Below are 25,951 nucleotides of genomic sequence, written 5' to 3'. Positions count from 1 at the left end.
CTGCAGGTCACAGGCTGGTCGCTAACTGGGTGACTCTGCTTAGGTGCCAGCGCTGGTGTGTTTCACAGGATTGTTTTACAGTGCACCAAAACACCAGCTTTGCAGTAGTGTTGCTGTGGGAGGTAGATCACACCCCACAGCTCTGCTTTCTCCTGCATAAAAGTGTTTATTTCTGTCTGTTGCTGTCTAGCTTGAGCAGATCTGGTGGTACTCTGTTCACGTCCAAAGCCCACCAGCTTCCCAAACAGTCACTGGTCCACTTTTTGAAGAAACATATTCAAGCTTCAGATGTGGTTTTGTTGCTCGCTCTCTTTCTGCATCCTTCCCTTTCCTGGTCTGTCTGATTCACACTTGTTTATGAATTTTATATTAATCAGCCACAGATCTTTCGTGTTATAAACTGGCTCAGATACAGAGGGAGAACAGTTGTCATAAATAATGGTTAACAAAATAATTTCTCTCAAATGACTCCTAGTGCACTGTTTCTGGGATATGCCCGCTCCCATGTTAAAAATACCCTGGCATCCTACAGTCAGATTCCTGGACAGTCCAGCTCAATGCAAGTTTGACACATTACTGAACAGTAAGACAGTATCTTTAATAAGGTTGGCAACTGTGGAGTAAGGCTTCTTTCTCTCCCTGCCACGTGCAGTGGTGTCTGTGCTGTCGATTGGGTCCCGTCTGCCATTGCTGACAGGTTCAGTGGTCTCCTCGGAAGAATTTACGGGGGAGGATTTGTTTGTTATTAGCAGCATGCTTGCCCGTGAGGGAAAAGACAACAGAGCATTTTGCTATTAGCAGCTTAAAACTCCATGCTGGACTCCAGATCCGACGTCCAGCTCCCACCTATCTGACTGGCCATCTGCACTTGGCATTGCGCACCTTTGGCAAGGATAGCTTTCTGCCTGGCCAGTCCTCCCGTGTATCCTACCTATTACTTGCTGGGTACAGGAGAATTTCTTATTTCGGGATGCCTTGTTTTCCCTCTGCAGTCAGCCATGCTGCTCAGACAACAGGACTTGGAAATGTGCTTTGCCAAAAGAAATCAATTAACCTGCAGGAATCACAAACACTGGTGTCACACGCCAGAGATTAAACCCATTCATCACCAGTAGGGTCAGGGCACACAGGGCAGATGTCACAGACCTCTCTAATGAACTAATATGGAAGCAAAGAAGTGTAACGCTGCTCTCTGCAGCTCTGCCTATGGAAATTAAGCTTTCCCTGCTTTAATTGCCATGCTTCTGTGAAAAGTAGTTCAGGGTTTTATTGCTAGGATTTTTTTGTTTGTTTGTTCCTTTGTGCAATGGTTTCTGGGCTTTTGCTTAGAGATAATTTCTTCTTCCAGGCAGGACAAGAGTATCAGGATACCAACCTCTCTTTCCTGTAAAGCTTCCTCCAGTTTCCACCACACTTCCTTTCAAAAACAGAATTTCCAGGCTTTCAGTGCCTCGTGACTTTTTTTTTACGCTACTTTTATCATTGCCACAATTCCTGGCATATTTTGTAGATTACTTTTTTAGCACAGGAATTCCAGTCAATAAGGCTGCCCCTCTCACAAAAACACTCATGACAAAAATTTCTTTATACAGCCATTCTTTTTTTTTAAAATCACGATTCTTTTATAACTATTTTCATGCTGCTTCATAAGTCTGACAGCTTAAAGAGGCTTTTAGTAAATTTAGGACTAGCAGAGAACATGATACAGTACATCACTGTAATATAATCCAATCATTTTTGGTGCAATTTTTATAACACAAATTTAATCCCACCCGTCCAAAGTGATAAGAGAAGGAAAATGGTTAAGAATGGTTTCTGTAAGAGCTCTTATGCACTGGTAATAATAAATACTTCAGTTCTTTTTTAAACCACTCAACTACAATTCTGCTGTGATTTCACTTGACTGTATTGTTGTTCCTTTCCTGTTCTGTACTACTGCAGTGGAGGGTTAAAGCAGTCATATTTTATTCCAAACATGACTGCACTCTGCACTGTATTTCTCTTACCTGCTTAATGAAAATTGTGAGATGCAAGCTATACTTTGAGATCCTCTGGAAGACGATACATACACATACAGTCTTGTCATGGCAGAGCCCTACAGAAACAGATCAGAAATCTGATGACGTTTTATTCCCTAGCTCCATCACTGATACCTGTGCAGCCTTGGCAGATATCAGCCAGAAGGCAACGTACAGAGGTCAGGAGTACTTCAGGTACTTCACTCATTGGAAGTAAAAGCTCAGCACTGCTGAGAATTGTGTCTGTGGTCTGTCTATGTCCTCTTCCTCCCTCATAATGCAGATAACTTGAAAAAACAAAGCTTCACCCTGGAGAGCTGCAAAAGAAATGCCTACATTGGTACTTAATAGAAGCAATGGCTTCACCAGTAATTGGGAAGAATGTGCTCTTTTTATTATGAAAAGGGGAAAAAAAAAAAGTCCTTTCCCCAAGCTGCGACAACTTTTGGGTGCCAGGGCATATAAATCACTGTAATGTAATTAGTGTGTAACGTGATTCTTTTCTGGGCAGTCAGCGTGAGTGTTAAGCATCTGGAGCACTGCTGAGCAACGATCCTCTGTCTCTGCACGGGCACAGACCTGCAGGACCACGGATGCTCTGCAGCAGGCGCAGGGTGATTCTGCAGTCCTGTCTCCAACAACGGCTACTCCCAGTTGTTGCTGAGGGAAAACCCAAACTCACCTAGATTTTTCCTGAGAAACACCACCCTGTGCAGGTGTAGGATAGTCTACCCCTCAAATTATTTTTATTTATTTTTTTATTTAATCCCTGTTTTTATACCTTGAAGCATGAGATTTTCTGGTTTTTTCCCATATCCTTCCAGAGCTACAGAGAGATGCTCTGCATGGATATCCAAGTTTTATAATTGTTCAGTTCCTCTCTGCACCCTGCATGATATACGCTGGATATTTTCGCCAAAGATACAGCAATGCAGATCAGGCAGCAGGATACAACTGCAGTATGTATCCCTGGTGCAGACACGGAACAGGAATAAATAGCTGCACTGATGCAGCTGGTCAGAACAAAGGAATTTAAGTATTTAACTAGCTACCACTCAGCACTTCAGAGAGACCTGCAAGCCTAAATAGTTCACCCATTTGTTTACATGACAAGAATCAGGTTATTTAAACAGCTCTAGTAGGATTTTCTTCTCTCCTAAAATTAAAATTAAACATTTAATAAGAAAAAAAATTTACTCTTAACACCTTTGATCAGGTGTGGAAACTCTTGCTGAGTAGCAGTGTTGAAAAACATTTCATTTTAAAAGTGGTGGGTACAAACACTAGAAAGAAAATACTTATTGCAGACTAGATAGTGCAAGCCACAAAAAGAACAATCCCTAGTCCATAGACCTTTTCTGCTGTCTTAAACACGGCACATCTGCAAATTACATTACAGGAAAAATGAGAATAATCCATTTTCAGACTGTCTTCTGCCTCACATCAGGCTTATTTTTAGCCTTTTCTAGAACTAGATATAAAATGATCTCCCAGTTCTCCTATTGCAGCAATTTGAAAGTGTCTGACCTTATTTTTGCTTTGCAGATTCTATTATGTGGGGCAGGGGAAGGACTCGCTGAGTTGTCAACCCTCTTTTTCTCTGATTTTTCTGTGGCAGCAGTTAGAGACAGAAAGGACCCATCAGGTGACCTCATGTTGTTGCCAGCAAAGGATAGAGTCCCCTCCATTAATAGTGTCACAGGTACTAAACTGGCAGGCTAGACCGATACAGAGCTTGTTCCATTCTGGTAGTTTGCATTACTAAAAAGAATATTTCTTCTATGAAGTATTTTAAGATGTATTGCAAGGGTTTTTTTAAAGAGGCTGGACACTTACTTTAGAGAGATGTCTTAGTGCTGCATTGAAGCAGTTTGGATTTGAGGATTTCAGGGCCAGCAAGTGGATTTTAACAGCTCCCATAAAAGGATATTTGAGGAACAGTCCACTCACTGCTGATACTCAGCTATTTAGGGGGAATAACATGATTGCTTTGTTTGGTTTTTACTTTACAAAAGAACAATAATTAAATATTTCCTACAGTGATAAAAACTCACAATGCTTTTTTAGCCCAGATAAGATGTCCTTGGCCTTTGAAGGCATATGAGTTTACAGCAAAAAGCCCAGATTAGGATGCAGAGGATCTGTGATGATGGAAGAAGAGAGGCAAGGAGCGTGTTCTGAATATCAGAGAGTGGCGTGATAAAGACGCATAGACTGCAGATGGAATAAGATTAGACTATTAGATGGTTTATATAGAATCAAAGACTTGAGAATATGAAGGGAAGAGGTGGTGAAAATGTAAGTAGTTTTATTATTGGTGGGAAAAGCCTGCTTGTAGAGCTGGGGTTTTTTCTCCCCTGTTTACTAGCCATGTTTGTAACTCCATAAATGGAGCTAGCAAATATAAGAATGTAACGGCTTGGGACTGGCTGAATTTTAAATGCTGGTTTGCTTCTTCGGTTGGGAGCTGCTGGTTTCATGCAGATGGAAAATATGGTCTCATAGAAGAAAATACTGATTTATTCTGTTGCTTTAGTCAACCTGCGGATTTCCTGCAGGTTAGGTAGGAAGATGTCAAGGGTCAGTTTGGTTGTTCACAAACATTTTGAGCTCAGTTGTGGTCCTTACACAAAATGCTCGTGGCATTTGAAATATGCTGTTCAGGTTAATTGTTGGCAACAGGAGCTTTGCTTAAGTACAGGCAGGATTGAGCCAGCTGGTGTTGGCATAGCTCTGGCTAACTGCAAGCTACAGAAGAGGCTGCAGGCAGAACTTCATGGTTCTCCAAGCCCAACAATTCCCCACATCTACTGACCTTTTGAGGTTAATCTCCTGTGCCACAGAAAAAGGAAAACAATATTCTTAGACTATTCTTAGCTACTTAAGTGCTGTTCTACAGCAAGAATGGAATTTCTCCATGTGCCTGAAGTTACAGGAAGGCAAAGCTTACTTGTCCAAGAAGAGCACCAGATCAAGAACTGCTTGGAGTCCTACTGCTGTCTTGGCTACTGACTCTCTGCTGCAACCTTCAAGAAGTCAGATGCTGTCCCTAAAATGCTCATCAGCTGTAAAACAGGATTGAAAGCACTTGCCCACAAGGTACAAGGGGCACTTAAAAACCATATGCTTACAATGGATTCAATATGTCAGTTCGCATTGTCATTGCAAAGGACAGTTCTTGGCATGGAGGGACTTTATCACACAGGAGGATATTTTAAACTCTAAGATGGTTTCTTTGCTAAGGGTGCCCTGGCACAGATACAAAATCTGATCAGATTCCACGCAGGTGACTGAAGCACTGAACAGAAGGCAGCCTTCCAAACCAGAAACCCTTTCTGACACAAGGAAATAGAAAAAATAATGAAAAATTCAGCCCTGCTAGTCTGTTTCCTGAAGCCTGTCATGATCACAGAACATCTTATGAAGGTATTGACTTTTATCAACAGTAGATGACCTCTCCATGTGGAGAAATCTGCAAGGCAGATTTTCAGCAAGCTGTGACTATAGGTGTGTTAGAGTAATTTACTTGCGGTTGGGTCCTTGCCCTGAATGGCATCTTTTAGTGAAACAGGGACAAAACCGTTGGAGTTTTACTTCCAATGTTTCAATATGGAGTGTCTTAAGTGCTCTGGCTTGGTCATTCCCGAAGTTGCTGCCAGACCACTACCACATGCCAGACAGGGCTTGCCCAGACTGTTACAGTGGAGCAAAATTCAAGGACTGTTCCCCATACCTGGTAGCTTAGAGGTTGATGAAGAGCTGTATGATGAGGCAGTTATTTTGGAGGGTAAGAAGTATGTAGCTAATCAACTGGCATCAGGAAGTTCCACAGGATTTTCTGTTTACAGATTTAATTAGATAATACCTGCTTTTTCTGTCACGTTTTATCCCCTTTCCCATTCAATCATGCCAAGAAAAAAGCAAGACCCTCCACTTCCTCTTTCCTCCATTATTTCAGTGGACATAAGAGTATGCTGTTAGCCACATCTTCTATGGCACTAAAAATCCCACCACCTTACTTCTGAGCCCATCAGTATCTGGCAGAATTATGCATACAGGGGCAGACTCAGGCACAAAGTTTTGAGGGCTTCAGAGACCCACATCTTCACTAACTTCAGGAGTCCACATTAGCATACCACCGCAGAGCAGTGAGGCAGACTTATCTCTGGAGTTCATTTCCATCCAAGTCCTTCATACCCTAATGAGCGCTGTTAACCGCTCGTCTTCACATCTGTTCTGTTGCAGCTGCCTGGAAAAATAGAAGGAAAGGTTATTGATTTTTTCTTCATGCCAGTTTTCTCCTCTGTCAAGATCTGTGAAAGAGGCAAAATAGAAGCTGACCTATGTTTCCTCCTCTGGAGGCAAATATGCTCAGCACCTAGATTAAATGAACAGATGGAAAATACTAACATAGTCTGCTCAGCTTTAAGGGGCTGTACCGAATAGAGAGAAAAAAATGTATTTGCTGTACATGATTATCATATTCCATTCGCTAAACCCACTGACGTGCAGGAAGAAAAGGGGATTTAAGCCAATTCATTTCTCTAGTGCAGCTGGTGGAGCACCTGTCATCACCAGCACGAAGCTCCCATCGGGCTGTCTCCATGAGAGAGCTGCTGCTCGCTACAGACGGATCCACCATTTCTATCTCCAGAGGGAAGGGCAACTCTATGCCAGTGGCTGCCAGGAGGGCTGCACACAACCAAGTCCTGTTTGAGCCTTGGGTTGGAGTACTTCAGATTTACACAAGCCCCAGGCTTCCTCTCTGGGTAGAAACGAGGGAGCGTGAGCAGGCGGCAGAGCTAAATTAAGCAATGGTTTCCTACTCCAATATAAGCTACTCCTATGCCTGATTCTTTGTTAAATTTTGTTAGCGTTCTGCTTAGCGTCCTTTTCCTTTAGCAAACTGACCTCAGCTTCGTCAAACAGACCCTGTTCCTGGGAGGCTGGATGAACCTGTCATGATGCATCAGGAAGCTCAGTGCGTAGACTATTTTTAGCTGTGCCAGTCCTGTCCCTGTACCACGCACTGGGATCTTTCTAGGTTGATGTATGATTATTGCTCACCTTTCATGCATCTTCACTTTCAGTCATTGTTTTCAGCTGCAGCATACTAGGAGCCCTTTAAATCAAAGCACTGAGTTTCTGCAGTAATGTATGATGTTGTTAATTGTGAGTGTCTTGTCCCAAAGTTACTGATTTAACTATCAAAATAGCTTGAGTTCTGCTAAAACAGGACATGTTCTCTGGAAGCAATCCTTGATTTGGCTGTTCTTACTCCCTGCTCAGAAGGTAATAGGTTGTACTAAGGTTTAGTGCTCTGCAGCCATTTTTTAGGGAGGAGATGGAGGCACAAGTGCGCATAGCAGTTTGTTCAGCATCCCGCGAGAACTCTTGTAGAGTGGGGAACCAAAGCCAGCTCCTTCGAACTGCAGGTGAAAATGGCAACTATACGTAGTTACTGGAGGACAGTAATGTCTAACATACGTCCTGCACTGCTTGATTAAAAACTCTGTATAATGAAGGGCATAAAAGCTACACACTTGAACTGGAGTCTCCAGCCTGCTGGTTTTGCTCTTTGTGAAGTGTCTGGCAAAAGTGGTGCATTGTTGGGACCAGTTTGTTACGCTCACCAGTGGGGTAGAGAGCCGAGCTGAAAGAGGACTCTGCAGTAGATAAGTGAGCTGGCTTTGGCTTCTGCAGGGAGCAAAATAATAAGAGAAAGCACAATAGTCATGGACTTCTTTGATTTGTTTCAGGGGCAGAAATCTTTGCTTGAACTCAGTGCCCACATGCGTGGCCCAGTGGATGTTGTGCATTACTAGATGAAACTTGGTGCATTTAATGGAGTTTGACTGGTTCAAAGTCCTCAAGGGAAACGCAACAAAATCCCAGTGAAATGCAGCTATAAATGCCTATGTGGTGAAATACCAGTGAGACAAGGCAGCAGGGCCTGTGTAGAGTATGAATAAAGTGTGATAACGTGTGAGGGGTGGTTGGTTGTTTTTTTAAGGTGTTTCCTGGTCCTGTGTTTAACCTGTTTGTATTGCTGGCAGGCCAACTGCAAGAAGCTTTATATCCTCTTGAAGCTGACTCTGTGATGGTGTTGACAGTGTGCAGTCAGTGATGGAAAATATGAGTGGGATGGTCTGTAAACTTGTGTCCATTTCTCTCCTATTTTCACTAAAAAGTTAATGTGTTTTGGCAATTGGCTTCAGCAAGGATTTATGTAAGGCAGTTGATCCCTGCAGTAACAAGATGTTTGATGAGGTGAGCCCAGTATGTGAAACATACACTTCCCTGACATTTCTCCCTTTCTGAATCACAGTTGGTAAGTTAGGAGGTGGTTATGGTGCAGAGAGAGGACTTTGCCTGTGCCTGAGCCCACTTGTATGCTCCTCTGCCTCAATGATCTTTCCTCCTTCCATCTGCAACTACACTTGTCCTCTTGTAAGTGTCAGGGAGACCACAGTGACAGCATTACTTCTACCCTAGGGTTTTAACTTACCTGATGGACCTGAGTTTGTGTGCATTTGGAGATCAAAAGTGGAAGGCTGCCCCAGCTCTCCTACTCCATAACTATTTTGTCAGTTATCTGCAGGAATACAGTGATAACAACAGCATGAGCTAACCTCGTGTGCAAGTAACTTACTGGGTTCATTTATCAGTTGATAAAATTCACTCTTACATCTGAAAGTCATACAGGTGTGGAGCTACAAATGATAGTCCTTAGCCTCTGTTTTTCTTGCAGAGGTTCAGACAGCAACATTAGATTTGAATGCTACTGATGAGTTTCAGTAGCTGGATTTGCAGAGTGCTGCACCTGGCTGGGCTGCTAATCATTGCTGATACACAGGTGTAGCGTGTCATTGGCTCTAACGCTTTGATGCCAAAAAAACCCTCTTTAACTAGCTGCATTTGAAAAAGAGATTTGTTTGTCTTAGATTTAAGGTCATAAAGTCTCATTACCTTTCAAGGATGTCTGTCCATGTAAACATTTCATCACCTAAAATTTCTGATTTCAGTGTGTTCACGAGGCCTTTTGGAAAGGTTTACACCACACCACCCCCCCCTGCAATGTCTGAGAAAGTTCAGACAGGGAGGAATTTGCTGAAGGGTGCCATTAGTGACTGTTATGCTGGTATCCCTTCCTAAAGCACCGCTTCAAACAGGCACTTTACAGCATATTGCACAGTACTTCAGAAACACAGAATTCTCTTCAGTGAAATGAAGGAAGGAGAAGGATCCTTAACCACAGGCAGGAGTTGCTGCTAAGTCCAGTGATCTAGCTGCCCCTGTAGCCCCAATACTTTTGTCTGCTGGATGAGCTCCTGCTAGTCAAAAAATGAGTTATTGGCAGGCTAGAAGGACCCCACCGAAGCATTTTATTGTTGGCTGTAAAAGTTAAGTGATGTTAAGTATAGCAGGCTGTAAAAATTAGGGCATTATTTCCTAATATGCTTCTCCGTTACAAAAGCCAGAGCCTGACTTGTTTAGATAGCAAGAAAACAGGGCTTTCAGAAAGCTGTAGGATATTGAAATATGTGTGTTAAGTTACATATGAAACTTAACATTAAACAGTGTTGCCAGCATTCACAAAAGCTTTATATAAGCATAGCCTTTCTCCTGGAGTCTTGTACGTTATGGTGCTGCACATATAGACTAAAGTGTGTTCTCCTTCTTGATGTCCTGTTGCTTGAGTTTGAGCTCATGAACAGAGATGACATTCATGGAGCTCAAACGTTCAGTAGCCTACAAGTTATGGAAAGTCAGTGGGGGACATAGCCCACCACTGCTTCTCACAACTTCACCCTGAATTGTTGGAGCAGATGGAGTTGCAGGTGAGAAGGGAGATCTGGGTTTTATTCTTGCTGGCACAGGGTGGAGCAGAGCATTCTTGGAGTGGATGTGGGCAGCAAAAACTCTTTCAAAAGGCCTCACAGGACCCAGATTGTGCCAGGAACTGTACAGCAGTGCTGGCTGTATTACAAACGGTAATCTCCATTATCTGTTGGCTTGGTGACCAGCTAGACTGAAAGGGACAGAGCATTTTCAGAATCATCTCTGCACAGTTCTTGAAACAGAGTATAGCTGACCTGTAAAAGATCCTGGCCACTCATCTGTTATCTTAAATTCATCTTCTTTTTCTTAGGCAGTTCTCTAACCAGCTGAGGTGCTGTGAAATTAGATCCATTTTACATAGTATAAATATTTAACAGCTCTAGAACATGTAGTTTAATATTAAACAGACAGTCTTATAAATACTTCAGAATTATAGATGCTGTCACACTACATAGAAATGGTTTGATAGGATCTAGGAGAAATATTTGGGTTTGACAGGAGAGGAAATGATGGGGTTAGAAGGAGTCAGCCACATTTTTAACTGCTGGAGGAGCCCATAAAAACAACCAAAAAAGTTGTACAGCTTCTGTTCTTGAAAGGCAATTTGGGTAAGTTTCCTCCCCCTCAGGAAACAACAGAGTGGTTCCCACCCCGCTCTCTTCAAGGAATGAAAACATTCACAATCTTGAAAAAACACTGCAGAGAAAATAGAACAATTTAGGAACCAATGTTTAGTCAGCGGATATCACCAAATCGGAAGCGACAATCTATTCAGTGCGGGATTATCGTTATTAGAAAGGCAAGTGGGACTTAAACAGGGATTTAGATGCTCTTGAGCCTTGTTAGCTTAAGTCCATATACTACATTTTACTACCTAAGGGAATCTAAAATTTAGTATTAGTTATTTTGCTTAAAAAAAAAGAAACAAAAATTGACAGCTGACCTGCTGCCACCTGTAAGCTGAGCCTCACTGAAATCAGGTGGTGCATAAGCCAGTGACCCCTGTCTACGGCACAGTGCTCAGAGAGAACGAAGACTGCACTGTCGGAAAATTGGGAGAATATTTCCGTTCCCTCTTCCGCCTACTAGCTTCCTATATGATCCCTGAAAGTCACTTCTCTCCCCAGCAGGTTCTCAAGTCATGTGGGGTCTAATTTCCCGTGAAATCTTCTCAATGCATTTCAGGATTAGCCCCTCTAGGCCTCTGTTCCCGTCTGTAAAACAGAGATAAAGCAGAAGTTGAGAGAAATGTGTTAAAATGCAAAGAACGAGTAACTCTCATGACTTGGGGACACCAGAAGTACTTACGTGGGAGGTACATTTTATCCCATAGGAGGCTGAACTATAAGTAATATAAGAAGGAAGGTTGTGTGTGTATTTACAGTTTATCTGTCAGCAATGCAGTGTGCTAAAGAGAAAGTAATGGCAAAACTTAACTTTTTCTGTATATTTTCTGCATCTTGTAAAAATGTGGAATGAATTACATGTTAAGGGGCGTGACTTTCAAACAATATTACGGCCATTCAAACATCAGGACTTTCAGTATTCTGTGATAGCTTCATAATATCTGATAGTTTACTTCCTACTTCTGAAGTTGACTGTAGCATTACAAGGTAATACATTTTCTCTCTCTGATGTATTCCAATAGTTAAAGCACAGTTACAATGTACAATACAACGTAATGTCCAATGCAGTAGAGTTACCAAGAATAACTCTACAAAGAAACTCGGGTCAGCTCCTGCATCAAAAATATTTCAGTTTATAGCCTGGAAAGGCAGAGAAGGCACAGAGGCTTCTATGCATCTTAGAGATAAATTTTCTTTGAGGTTGGTGTGAAGTTAAGAGCTGTTGGCTGAACTGGGCCGATTCCTGATGCAGAGATTTCTTGGAAGGTGTCCCCTAACCACCAGTTCATTTTTATCCTGGAACACGTGTCTGAATCCAGCATCATACCTTTTCAGCAGAGTGTCCTGGGTCAGGTATGAAGTCTGGTGAAGAGCCACAGATGAGTTTTAATGAATCAGCATTTTCCAAAGGAAAATGATATTTCACTGGGAAGTTCTTACCTGCTAGGACCTCAGGCAGTGATGGTTTCTGTGATCTTCCCTATAAACCTGCCCAAGTTTTTCACCGATTCAGAAAGAAGCTGTGCTTTTGCATGTGATGGCAAAGTCCTGCTGCAATCCTTTAAGGTATAAAATACTGCTGTTTCAGTTTATCTGTTATTTTAAGTTAGCACAGCCAAATGGTATGAGAAGACTCTTGCTTTGTGACTCAGATTTATTCTCCTATTGGCCAAGTACAGCCAGAGTGCATTTGGGTAAAAGCACTCAAATGTGGCATCAAGCCAGGTCCTTAGGTGAGGTGGGGGTTCTCCAGTGTCGGTGTAAGAATCCAGGAGTTCTCACCAAGGTCAGGGAGCATCCGAGATAGAAAGCAAGTCCCAGAGTCAGAGGGTGACTTGTCTTCCTTACAGTCCACACAGGGGCCCTGCTGCGCTGAACACTATCACGGGAGCTCGCTCCTGTCCCTATGTAACCACTGTCTGGGAAGGCATGAACAGTGGGGGAGAGGAGAGGATCTGCTGCAGCAGGAGAGCTATTGACGAGGAAGGCTGACTTGCCCAGGGCACATACTGCAGTGAGGAAGAGCAGGGCTAAGGGATGAACTTTGTAAAACTATTGCTGTCTTTTCCCTGGGTACCCCACAGAGCAAACAGGAGCTGTTCCCCTCGCTGCCCTCGGTAGCAGGAGGTACAGGACAGCACGTTGCCGAGAACAGCTTCTGCCTGGTAACACTGCAGTCCCCACTGGACTCCATCCATCACTTGGGAGCAGTTGTCTGGAACAGCAGCAGGTCTTCAGGAGCTGAAAAGTGAAAGACAGCTCCTTTTTTTCTTAATTTAATTTTTATCAGTGGTGACTGTTTACATTTATGCTGTCAGTCTGAAGGACACCATTCAACAGCCACTGTATAAACAGTCTTGTCACTGGCTTAGGGAAACAATTGCTACGTCTGAATGCCTTTGGGACCTTCCCAAATCCTTGTCAATTAGTGTCAGTAACGTTACTTGGCATGTTCCAGCAATTGTCAGAACTGCTATCAGACACCACTGTGTGAAAGGGTTTCAGCTTTGTACCATTGTGCAGGACAGTTATTAATGTCCTATCTCTTTAGAAACTGTGGAGCAACAGGAACCTGGATTTAATAGGCTGGTATGTTTTTAGGAGCCTGTTTCTTTGCTAATTGCAGCTCTCACGTGTCACTTTTGTTTTCCCTTCACCAGGGTGAATCAACTTGTGATGCCACCGGCCTCTGTGAAAGTCTGAGATGGTGAGTGACCCAAACTAGCAATTGGTTTCAAGCTACCCATCTGCTCCAAAACCCCTGTCAACCCATTTCTTTTCTTATAAATTGGAAAGAAGTTAACCTTAGACAGCCATGGTCTGTACCTTTGCTACCCTCAACCCAAATCAGAGCAAATCAAGAACAGGGAAACCAGGGGTCAACTCAAGTGGCCTTTGTTGTACTGAGTTGCTTCCAGAAACCTGGTGCTCCCTTCTTTAAGCAGGTAAGACCATGCAACCCCTATTGACTTGACCAGCAGCCGGTGTGATTGTCCGAGGCCAGAACTTAGAACATATCTTGCATTCCTGAAACCTGCTGCTGCATTGCTCTTGGTCCAACATCTGCTTGCTATCAAATGACCATTCCTAGCATATTCCAAATTTTCTGCAGAAAAATGTTTTCTGGCAGCGCATGAACTTGCATGTTGTTGCTAGGACTGTCCCCACTGCAACCCTTGATTGAGGGTGACAGAGCTGAGGCCTCGGCAGCGAGCCAGAGGGAGAGTCCCACTCCTGCTGCCCTTTCTTCTCCCTTGTGTTCACGCTATTCTTATCACTCACCAACAGTCACAGCACTGCAGCTCAGAGCTGCAACAATTGATAAACACTTCCCAGCATTTTACTGTAGCCAAAATTAATTAAAGCAAGTTTTTGAAGAGGAGATTTCTTTCCCATAAATTAAATGCATTGAAAGACTAATCATAAAATCAGAACTCAATAACACACTTAAGAATGGTCTTTCAGGGAAAAGATTTAATACAATCTCTAGTACAGCAGATGTGTTATTTCCACAGAGGGGAGTATATTCTGGTGTAGGCTAAGGATACGACAGGCCTGCCTGTACCTGGCAGTCTCTGGGCTGGATGTGGACTCAACACGTTATTATTTATCAGTAGCTTTTAGACAAAGGGCTTTTTTTTTAAAAAAAAGCCTCAAAATATCTGGGAGGAAATCCTGGGTGGTGTTGCTGAGACTTGCCTTATAAAACACTGAACACTTGGGGCCTGTGCACACCTAGGTTTTTCACTGTATTTTCTTCTCTTTTGGTCCAGTTTCATACAGGTTGAGAGAAATCAGGCCATTGTTATAGGTAATTTTTCTATTTAAGGTCAGGGCAATTTCCGGCATAACATGGAGCACAGAACCTCTCACAGGAAATCCTGCCACCAGAGAACTGGTTGTCCTTGCCACTTAATCTAGAAAAGTTGCTGGCCGCTTAGGTACACCACAGCGTCCACAAGTTCTATCTCACCCGTCAAAAGATGTGCTGATGTTGCTCTTTAAAGCAAGCGTATGCCACCAGCATGCTGAGAGAAAGCCAGCCTCTGCTCTACCTTGTTAGCAGCAAGAGTGATAGCTGAGCTCTACTGTTGGGGACGTGCATGCTGGACTGACAGCCTGAACTGGGCTCTCCAAAGGACAGCAGTTTGGAAAATGACAATTTAAGGCAAGAGGCAGTCCCTGTTTTCTTTAGTAAACTGATGGGGTTAAAAACAGTCTCACAAAAATTGTGTTATCTGCTGAGCTGTTTAAACCCACATCACAAACAGTTGTACCTACACAACTGACATAAACAAGACATGATTGATGCCCTCATATCACCTCCTTGAGCAGATTGTGCCTGGATGACAGTGTATTTGTGTTTCCCATTCCAAAAGTCTACAGTACATCCCCAAGTGCTGTCTCCACACTGGTCAAGCTTTGCTAGCCTCCAACTTGGATGGAGGCAAGGGGTCTCTTAGCTGGCCTCTGCCACAAAGCTGGGGTGCATGTGTTCACCATTACCAATCCATTCCTGTGGCTGCCTCATTAACCACCTTCTCTTCTCTGTTTGCAGTTGCCAGTGAAGGAAACGACATGTGGACTCCCGCTCCCACCACCACTACCCCAGTCTCAAGCTTGAAGCCCTTCTGTACTGGAAACCGGTGGATCCTTCAGCTCCACACCACCCTGGAAGGGTTATCCAGCACCAAGTCAATCACACCACTCCAGCCTGCGAGGTCAGGCACCAGGAGATGAGCAGAGGAGCCTGGAACACAAGAACTTCTTGAGCATAAGGACGTTCACAGGTTTCTCTGAGCATCGAAAGCAACTGTCCACTGGACCCAAAATGTGCTACCCAAGTGAGTGACTGTAGATTGTGTATATGGTTTTAGTTGTAGCCAACAAAGTCCGCATCGTTTATAGGGCAACTTACGTCCTACTGAATGCTGCTGTTCTGTCAGCACTCCCACACCCACAGACTGCACTAGTTGGGGACCTATTCTGTACATCACCTTTTCTTTAACACTGAAGGCTCAATTCAGATTATTATTTTTTATTTAAATATGTCATAAGATGCTTTATCTCTGCTGAAGACATTAGATGACAGATATATATATATATATTTAGATAAACAGTTTTTATTTAAACATTTAAAATCTGGAGCTGCCTGTGCAACCATACCAGACATGAATAACGTCCACAACTCTCCTCATCTCAGTGCCCTGGTATCAGGTCCTGCAAGGGCACCGTAGGAAGACTTCCAGTGGATGACTTACCTGTCACCTGAGGCTGAGCAATGGGACAGAGGAGAGAGTTTCACTGCACTGGGTATGCTGGTGGTTGTTACAGAAAGGCTCAGAAGAACTTTGGACAGAAATACCTAGGGGCTCTAGAGTTTGCTCAATATGCTAAATTCAGCCTTGCCTAGGAGGTTCACAGGTTTTTAAAATACCAAAATCCATCTGGCTGAATTGCTTTACCTAGGGCCCGGTAGTGCAATACTGCTGTGCCAGTGACATCATGCTTTGTTTACATGCATATCATATTCCATGTATTGTCAATGCTAATTCTCCCTCTGTCAGTGTTTTCAAAGCAGGTGGCTGATACTCTACCGTAGCTGTTTCCTTTGGAACAATGCTTAGGTTTAATGCATGCCCAACCTCATGCACAGTCCCAGACTACTTTTACTGGGGTGTCACTTTTATCTTTATGAAGATGCATTTGAGATCTTTTAATGTACAAGGCCAGTGTCTGAACTGTGTTAGTCTCAAAGGCAGAAGTGTGTGTCCGTAAAGCAGAGTACCACTTCACTAGAGTCTTGTTTCCTGCACTTGGCCTCCAGAAGCCAAATTTATGCTATGTCAGCTTGATGCTGTGACAGTGTGGGGAAGGCAGGCAAGCACAGGTCCTGAAGAAAGAGTCAGGCTTCCAGAGAATGGGCGTTGGTTCAGTGAACTCCCTACTCCCTTTTTCCCATTTAGATGTCTTCCACAGTTTAGATACTCCCCTCCAGTACAGCATGCATCTTGAGTAGGTGAATGCACCTCACTCTTGTGCTTATGTTTAACAAGTGGCTGCAGTTGGGCTGCAAGTAGGACTGAATCAGCAAAGGAAATGCCAAACCGGGACTGGATGTGAGCTAAGGCTGAAAGCTGGCTGTCCTGATTGTGGCGTAGGTTTGTTCAGAGACACAGGAACGTACTGTTAGTAGATCTGGGGTTTATCTCCCATTTGCTTCCAGGATATGCTAGGACCTACAGTACAGCATTGTAGTAGAGATGGTTGGTAATTCCAGGAACCAGCGAACTGGTTAGTACTCACCACATAGCCAGTCTCTGCCCAGGCAGATGGGTTCTGAGGGTGACTCCTATAACAATGTGAGCCTCTTCTCCTCATCAAACTCCACAGGACTCTTCTGCAAAGGTTGCTCTGTCACTTAAAATACCTTAAAAATAGCTTTAAGACTTGGCTAAACAACAAGAGCCAGAAGTTTTCCTTGAGTGCCTGGGCATCCTCTGGAGAACAAGCGGGTGCTAGAAATAATAAAGCAAAGCAAATCCAAAACAATGCTTCATTTCCCACCTCATGCCACTATTTACATTCATAGGGGAAATACCACCTCTGTAGTCTATGAGCCAAACACTTGGCTTTAAAGGCACATGAATTTCTGATTCCCATTAAGAAATTCCTTGTTAAGCTGTTTAAAAAGAAACAAAAAGCAACCCACCAATCAGTCATTTCATCTCAGAGACCAAAGAAGATTAGCCCCATTTCCTAAATTGCTTTTCTGATAGGCTCTCTCCGTTGTAGCATTTACTGTCAACAAAATGAAGCAGTCCTGCTAAAGTTCAGAGATGAGGAATTGTCCTTAAACTTAATTCTCAGGAGTCAACAATGGAAAGGGAACTTAAGTGTTTTGTAATTTCACTAGCTCTCCTTGTTCCTGACATGTCGCAATCCTTGTTAGAGAAGCACAGCGCTGTTACAGGTGGCCAGCTTTATCTTCTGTGCGAATGAAGGAAATTGCTGTGGCTTCCTTTTTAACGAGGGAAGAGGAAAGGAAAGGCAGCAAGCAAGGGAGTGAGAAGTGAGTCCTACCTGTAGCAGTTCCACACCAAGGGATCCCTGAGTCATGTTCCAGGCTAAGAGAGGGAAGCCAAAGCAGCAGCTATGACAGCTCAGAGGAGATAAACAGAAAGGAAACTCAGCCTTTCCACCTCCTGCAGACGCTGCTGCTCCTTTACATGTTGATGACCCACATTTGAATGGCCAGAAGCTGAAAGGCTGCGTTTCTTCTTGCGTGTTTCTTGGTTTAGCTGTGAAGAATTGTTCAGTTAGCGCTTCTATAAAGGTATTTGGTCTATTAGAGGGAAACCAGTCCATAGATTAAGGCAATAACAGGTACATCAACTCTGGACATGAAACATATGTATTACCGAACAGAAACTGGACCTATGTTGCCATATAAGCCCCTTCCCTGGATTCTAACATTCTAACATTCCTGTCCCAGGACATCAGCCCATTTCTGTCAGTACGTGACTTGGGGAAAGTCACTGCCTAGCCTCAGTTTCTTTATGTGCACTGCTGAGATGCTGTATAAACAAGCGATGCTGTGCTTCTGTACTCTAGTAGAGGTCATAAGTTACCCATTATTAAAAAAAAAGACTTACAATGTTGTGTTATACTGGTGCTGAACTCTGAACTTAGCAAGCAATATTGTGCTGGTTTCCCCTATGACTCTATTTTATGTAGGTATATGCGTAACCAGGCTTGGAAGCTGTTAGGGCCATTTGGTTGTTGACTTTGTGGAGCAGTGGAACAATTTTTGGTATACACATAGGAAGTGTTTCTGGAATGAGAATAGAAGTCTAGACTGAATGCATATTACTTATATCCAAGATGAGTAAGAACTCTCATTAAAGTTAGTATTTCTGTTTTTATAAAGAAAGGCTGTTAATATGAAAAGAGAATTAGCTTTTAATAAAGAATCCATGTATTTTAGTATCCATCACACCAAGTGGAGCAAGATTCCAGCCTGTCACTTAAATAGTTGTTCAGGTCATCAAGGTTATGTTTGTGGTTCTAAACTTTGACACGAAATTAAATAGTCCCAGTAAGGACAGAAATACCTTTAAAAGCCACCAATCTCAGCACATAACAAATCTCCTCAGGACAGGGAGCCAAGCTGAGGGGAAAGGGCTCCAGGTTATCGGCTGGTGCTGCTGTGTCTTGCCCCCACTCCCTGGTACCTGCTGCCTCACCCTGTTCCTCAGGGCTGCGACTGGTCCATCCCCAGTGCTCTGCCCACATTCCCCACCTCTGCCCGAGGGCGAACCGTCTCAGATGGTTTGCCGAAAGGTGCAGGCTCCTTCCAATCTCCCCACTCTCTGTGGGACCCACAATGTTAGATGCAGCCTTGCTGCATTCATCAGGGTCCGTGCAGGGTGGCCAGAGTGCACCAGGGAGAGTCCAGGACGCCCCTCAGTTAATCACGAGGGCTTTCTTCTACTCCACTCCATAACTTTTTTTTTTTTAAGTAATCATTAACTCCCTCCACAGCTAATACTGCATTTGCACCAATGCACCCACTACAGAAGCAATTAGGTGGCTTGTACACAGCAAGAGGAACAGAGGTGATGGGAACTCCACAGAGAGGCAAGAAAATTACCCAAAAAGCAGCAAACTGCCAACCCGAGTAACTACACTGCCTCCTGCTGCTGTCACTCACAGAGCTAGAATCTGGGTGAACCCAAGAGCCTTTCCCCTTTTCTAGACTAGCTAAGAGAGAACCTCAGGGTGACTAAATCCTAAAAATGAATGGCTGTAACTCCAGAAAGCAGAGCTCCTCTCTGCACCCTCCAACCTAATTGTTTTCGTCTCCATTTGCTTTATTGTTTGGTAAACCAGCACTTACAATCACTTTTACTACGTGATGTACGGGAGTATTAGTATATATTCTTGTTATACAAGGAAGGAATATAAAATAGTTTTCTGATTTCTTTCAGAAGCAAATGACTATTTTATTTTTTAAGAGCAACTGATTGTGAATCTCAGAGTATAAAAAAAAGATAAATAAGCCAAATATATACCTTTATGTAAATTAAGAAATAAAAGTATTTAAAACATACCTCCTGGCTCCCTTTCTTGTGTCACCTCGTGCTCTGGTTGCGCACTCCTGCAGTTGCTGTCTGCAGGGCTGGTCCCTGGGACAAGGCTGCCCCAAGTTCCACCAGCCACGCAGCTCCTGCCAACACTTTGATGTGGATGGCAATGAACCTACCTGGGCACCAGTCTGCCTGGAGCTCGTTTTAAAAGTAACACCACAAGCCGGGAAAGTCAGAGGGAGCAGAGGGGTGGTGGGTCACGGCTGTCTTTTCCTTCTGAGTTGGCTGCTGGGATCCAGCCGAGGATGAGAGCGGGGGGAAGGAGTCAGTGGTGGGCATAGAGCCAGGGTCCTGCTTCATCCCATTCTAGGCCCCTCACTGCACAGCACAAGTCAGAGCTAAAAGATGTGGCTGATCTGACCGACAAAAATTGCTGATGTGGTGGTAGCTGTGGGTCCGGTGCTCGGAAAGACGGGCAGGAAGAAGGCCAGGAAATTAATTCCCAAGTGGTAGCCATGGTTGACACCAAGGCTGCCCTTCCCCAGGGACCCTGCACCAGCCATGCCTGCCAGCTTCACAGGATGGTGGCATCTTGCTTGTGGGCAAAAGGAGCGAAGAGGCTGGTTCTGCTGCTGCAAGAGCACCAGAGCCCACCTGTTCTCCTGCCTTGGTCTGCAGTGGCAGCACAGACAAGGTGTGTTTGAGTGTCCCCGTACTAGGCATGGAGGAGACCTCACCTACAGTGCCCTGCAGCACCTCCCTTCAGCGTTCTCGTCCTTCAGCACAGCACAAGTGTCCAGGCCAGGACACCCCTGCAAGCAAAGGATTTGTCGCTTAAACAATCAACCCTGATCACCTTTTGGCAGTGCATCTCAGGGCTTTCAGCTTAATCATACTGTGTAAATGACTTGAATAAGCATAATTTTATAAATTCTGATGTTCCGGCAGCTAAGCTTTGCAGCTCAGCAGCTTTAGCATCCATCAACCAACAACTGCTAACATGACTGTATTGTTCACGTTTGTTTTTTTTTTGATCATGGACATACACATGCGCATGTGCACACACTCTTCCAGCCCCAACACCCCCCTTTCATAAATCCTCCCCCCACTGTTTCTGTAGAGCACTTACCAAGGCCATCTCCAATCTGACAAGACGAAAGCCTCGCTGCACAGGCTTGCACAGGGTGACTACTATGTCCGTCTCAAACACATGCTGACACCAGAGCTGCACATCACCTTGTGAAGCCGGAGCTGGCTTGCACGAACTGATGCTATTTATGCTGTAGGTGTCCTGGTCTGACTGCTGGTGCATTTACCACGATTGTTCAAAGAGGTCCTGACTGCATGGCAATCTCTCTTCCACTCCCGATCAAGTCCAACACACTGCAACTGTCTCCTAGTGTCCCCGGCAAAATCTCTGTGTGACACATAGTATATTACTTCAGAAATAAAACATTAAAAAGTTCCAGCATTTGAAAATACGCGTAAAAGGACACAATGTCTACCTCACTAGCAGTCGATTCAGCCTTCTCTGTGGCTCTATGTGATGACCAATGGATGCAAGTCAGGAGCAAATACCTGTGGCCAGGCTTTCTCCTGCCAAGAAGAACCATAATGTTTGCTGGGTGCTGGGGGCAGAGGTTCCATGTGGCTGGGCAGCCCGGGGACACCCCTCACAGCACAGCCAGTCTGTCAGGAGAGTCACTGTCCCAGTTCAAACCAGCACCAAGCAACCGGGAGTGGCCTGCCACCCCCAGCACATGCTGCTGGCCTCCAGCTGAACAGTGAACTGGCTGGTTTCTCTAGTCTCGCAGCACAAAGCAGAACACTACAAACCCTGTAAACACCCTGGGCTGAGACAATTCATGCAACCTTAGGGCTTCTGATGATAAGGAATTACTCCTTTAAGAGACAGCAGAGAAATGTCGCCATTAAGCCTTGCTTCCACTGTGATTTGGGGAGGACAGGTTGTCCTTTGCCTGAGAAAGGGAGAAAAATAAAAATACCACTCACTGTTCTGCATGCTGGACTCACACTGAAGTGTTTCTGAAGACAGCAAGACCAGGCATGTGTCTCTGTGTCTTTTAGGTGTCTCCCAGGTAGGTGTTAAGCCTGTCTCAGGCCATATTTTACACAAGTCTGGAACAGCTGGAAATAAGCTTGGGACTCATGTCTTGGCAGCAAGAGCAATTCAGAAAAAATCTCTGGTTTTGTTATCCCACACTTCAAAGTAAAAGCTGTTGCAGCTACTTTTCTCTGGAAGAGGACTGGCTGCTGCTGAGTTGATCACAGCTACTGTATTCGCCACTTAGCATCGATGCACCAAAGCATATTGGCCACAAGTGACACATCAGCGCCAGCACACTGCACTGCTGTAGGACACTTCCCACCCCACAGGAACGTGTTGCTGGCACTAAAACCCAGGGCTTCTCGTGCATCACCAAGATCCCACTGCTACAGGGCAGCTAATTCCCCACCAGCCTTGTTAGCAAGGTGGCTGAGCTACCGTTTGCCTTCACCCCTGCAGGGCCTCCTGCCTTTGAAAGCCGTAGACTGATCAAGACTGATCTGATCTGCCAGGAGGAGATTCAGAGGGAGACCAGAACACGGCTGTTCCAGCACAGGCTTAGCTTGGGACAGGTACGTTTTTAATCCCCTTTGCAGAGAGCACATTTTACTGCCCAGCTTCACCTGCCACATGCAGCCTTACTCCCCTGCACAGACGAGCCAGCCTTGTCCCAGCCTTTCTGCCCTGTCCAAATGCTCCACTAGTAATTCAGCACCAGCTCTTCTGCCAGTCATAGGCAGCAGAGAGGGTCTTAACGCACCTTGGGAGCAAACAATCGGGACTTCAGTTAAAAACAGCCTCCAGCCTTCACACAAGAAGTAGGCAGGGGACTGGGAAAGGCAGCTCATAGCCCTGCTCCTCCCCGGACTCCACCTGCCTGGGACAAAGGCCAGTCCCCAGCAGTGCACCCACAGAGGAGTGCTCCCTTGAACTCAGTGTCCCAGGGCCTGTGGCTATTTTCTTGCATTCAGAAGAACCCTTGAGCTCTTATCACTGCCAAAGAGCCTCTCAGCCCAGGACAGCTGAAAAGAAAAGGCTTCATTAAAATCAAAGCATGCTCTATCCCTTAAAGCCCTAAAGGTCCAGCAACAGACAGGACATCAAATCAAGTAAAATGAAACCTTTGCGATTGTTAAAAGGCACAAATAAGTGCCAGTGAAACACGATTTGACTTGGTGGATTAATGGCTGCTTTCTATAAACTGTGCATCAAAGCCAGCCTGAAGTCAGGTAATTTAATTGCAAAAGAGTTGTTACCGAAGCACAACTCACACAATGCCTCACAGCTTTCCCGTCCCTTCTCCCCTGGACCACTCTGCAAGCGCTGGAGACTAAACACAGAGGAGCACGGCAGCCTCCACACTGGCAAGGCAGAGATCAAAGTCAACCTCTCCAGCTTGGCAGCTGACAGCTGGCACTGCCCAGTTGCCATTCCTCTGTCCACGACAGCGGGTGGCACGGCTTCAGCCTCGTGCTTTGACCTCCCTGGTCTCTTCCCAAAAGGACAGTGACAAACTGATCCGCATGAACTCTTAACCTCTGTGACCCTGGCAGATAGCCTGGAGCGGCTCAGCTAGCCTCCACAGCCCCAGCTCACACTCACGTGGGCAAGGACTCACCCGGCAGTAGTGGCCACGGCACGAGCGTGGCAGCTCGAGCGTGCCGGGCAGACGCACTCTCCGCAGAGAGGTGAAGGTTCCCTGCCTTTGCTGCCTGAGCAGCCTGGAGAGAGCTCTCTCATCCAGCTCACTCCAGTGAGCTGTTAAGTCAAACCCTGCTATTTAAACCAGTCATATACCGGCAGCAGCAAGCTAGAAAGAGTAGATACAGAAAATAATGCCTATCCCTAGTAAAAGCACTGGACGTGCCATGTGCAGGAGAAGTAGGCTTCAGCCTGCTGTGGCAGCTCTGCTGAGAGCACCATGAAAGGCTCTTTGTATAACACCGTTACTTTCACCAGGACCTTCTGCTGTCCCACAGCTTGGCTCTGATTGCATCTCTGAGCCTGCAAGTGATGCAGAGCTCAACTGGTCCTTAGAACAACCCAGCATGCTCTATGGAGCAGACACCACCCCAGCTGAGGGGGTGGAAAACACTTGTAGACAAGGTTTCACCCCAAAAGGCTCACAGGGGCAGAAGCCCCTGTTGTGAGGCCACAATACCTGCTCTGCCCATCACCTGCCAGGCCCAGGCCCAGGCTCACGTTCCCACAGAACAGTGAGGTGGCATCATCCAAACTGGAGAGCCAGGTGCGGCACGGCCCCAGCACTGCTCCAGGCCCTGGTGACTTCAGCACCAGGCTCAGATCCCACAACAGAAATCAAGCTGCTGCCCTGCTGCACATCTGAAGAGACAGCCCAGTGGGCTCTAAGGCTGTCTTCCCACTCCCAACAAACCCATGTACCTGTGTGCTCGCCTTGCTTCCCACCCACCACACCTGCATGCCGTTTCTCCTCTAGTTCTGCAAGGGTAGTGGTACAAAGTCCGAGGATGTGCTACTTACAGGCCCAGAAAGAAGGAAAGAAATCTTTAGTGAAGACAGTGTTCAGATTTGAAACCCCTGCTCCCCTTCAGAGCACCTCTGGATCATGAAACACGGATGGCCCTGACCTGCTGGCCTCTTGTATGCTGCATTTGCATAATACACGAAAAGTCATCACTCAGGAGACATCTGGAGGGGCTTATCTGGGATTGAGGTTTTAACAAGGCAATGAACCAGCTCTCAGCATTAAATGGCAGAGGAAGGGCACCATCCCCAGTGCCAACAGTCCTCTTTGAAGCAAAGGCACCCTTTTTCTTGGAGACAAGATTGGCAATAATAATTGCCAACACCTTCTGACTGGGAACAAAGACTTGCAGCTCTTCTGCAGGCTGCAACAGCAGCTCTTCCAGTCAAGGCCCTACAACAACCTTCAGATTAGTAAGCAGCTTGGGAGAAAAGGTCCAGCAGGACGAGTCCAGCCCTAAATTGCCCAGACAAGCGCGGGAGCACCACACAGAGATGCAAGCACCGGCCTTCACAGAAAGTCTTATCTGTATTGTCCTGGCACGTACCTGCAGCCTAAGCCTCTGTCCTGCTTGGGGACCAGCAGCTTCTGCAAAACCTGCTGAGGCTGGAGGCAAACAGCAAGTGTGAGTAAAAGGAGAGCTTCCCTTCACACACTACGGGACCTTGGAAACCTTGCAGAGCTCCCCTTCACCTCCTGCCCCCATTTGTGCCACTACCTGAAGGGTGCTTGACTTGCAGAGCCCAGCTCCGCTCCACCTCCTCGTCTAGGACACACAAGGGCTGCGTCCTCCAAGGCAACAACTAAGTGCTCTCTTAGTCCCTGAGTGCCAGAGGAAGCCAGCTGTGAAGGCAGAAAGTGAAAGGCTGGGAAAGGAAGGACATTCTCTGCCGAGTGGGCACAGTAACTCCAGCCCTCACCTGCTGCTAACAGGAGCCAGCGCACCCCTTAAGATGCGCGGCAGACCTTGCAGCATCACTGCTGTGACATGGAAATGAGAAGAGGGCTGCACCTACCCAGGGGTCTGCAACTGAATGTGTCTGCATTGCTGCCAACAGCTGTCTCCTAGGGAGTTTTATGCCATTTGAGAAAAGAATCACTGCAAAAGCAGATAAATAGCCATGGGCAAACACAGCCCTTTGCAGCTCTTCTCTCACTCCTTCCAAAAGCAACATGACATTTCCAGTGCCCTTATCTGTGTCTGGTGGTACAGACCCACCTGCGGTACAAGAGCCGAAGGCACAGCAGAAACAACCCTGCTCCAGGGCCCTTCACTCTGGCAGCAACCGCCCGCTTCTGACAGGAGCCAGCACCAAACTCCTCTGCAGGAAGGAGAGCACCTGGGCCTTCATGGGGACTGCTCCATCGGATGCTGGGAGAGGAGTCAGAGCCAGCCACCTACACACACCTTCCAGCCTCCAGGAGCAAGGTGGTCAGTGGGTGGGAGTGAGGAAAGGAGGGAGGAGGCTTTAGAGGCAACTACAACATGAGTAGGGTTTCAAACACTTTGAGACTCAGCTCCCAGCAAGAACCAGGTACCGAACACACTGGAGAACCTGGTCCTGGCGCTCTCCAAAGGGGCGATGGCATTTTGGCATTCAGGAGCCTGGGGATAAATAAGCAGATGCCATTCCGTGCCATCACCTTCACAGACTGCTGTAAGCCTGCTGGTAACAGGTGCCTTGCATGGCTGCACAGAGCCTGCTGGCCTGGCAGACTAGCAAATCAATCAACCATTTCAACTGTTTCACCGTTTTATTGATGTCCCTGTGCTATCACAGGGGCCATCACCCCTCCTGCAC

General features: G+C 45.6%; 1 protein-coding gene across 1 annotated transcript in view; it reads left to right on the top strand.

Annotated features, from left to right (window-relative positions):
• Positions 1–19,598, top strand: part of SPNS2 (SPNS lysolipid transporter 2, sphingosine-1-phosphate) — a 141,620-nt gene extending 122,022 nt beyond the window's left edge. Inside the window, exons 12-13 of the mRNA XM_075032466.1 lie at positions 13,147–13,193; positions 15,045–19,598. Coding sequence (XP_074888567.1) covers positions 13,147–13,189 — 43 coding nt within the window. The 3' untranslated portion in view covers positions 13,190–13,193; positions 15,045–19,598. The remainder of the gene's footprint in view (positions 1–13,146; positions 13,194–15,044) is intronic.
• Positions 19,599–25,951: the final 6,353 nt, after the last annotated feature.

Source organism: Buteo buteo, chromosome 7 (genome assembly GCF_964188355.1).
Source record: "Buteo buteo chromosome 7, bButBut1.hap1.1, whole genome shotgun sequence".
In the NCBI taxonomy this organism is placed as follows: domain Eukaryota; kingdom Metazoa; phylum Chordata; class Aves; order Accipitriformes; family Accipitridae; genus Buteo; species Buteo buteo.
Note: the sequence above shows the minus strand (reverse complement) of the source record. Positions and strands in the feature narration are given on the sequence as shown.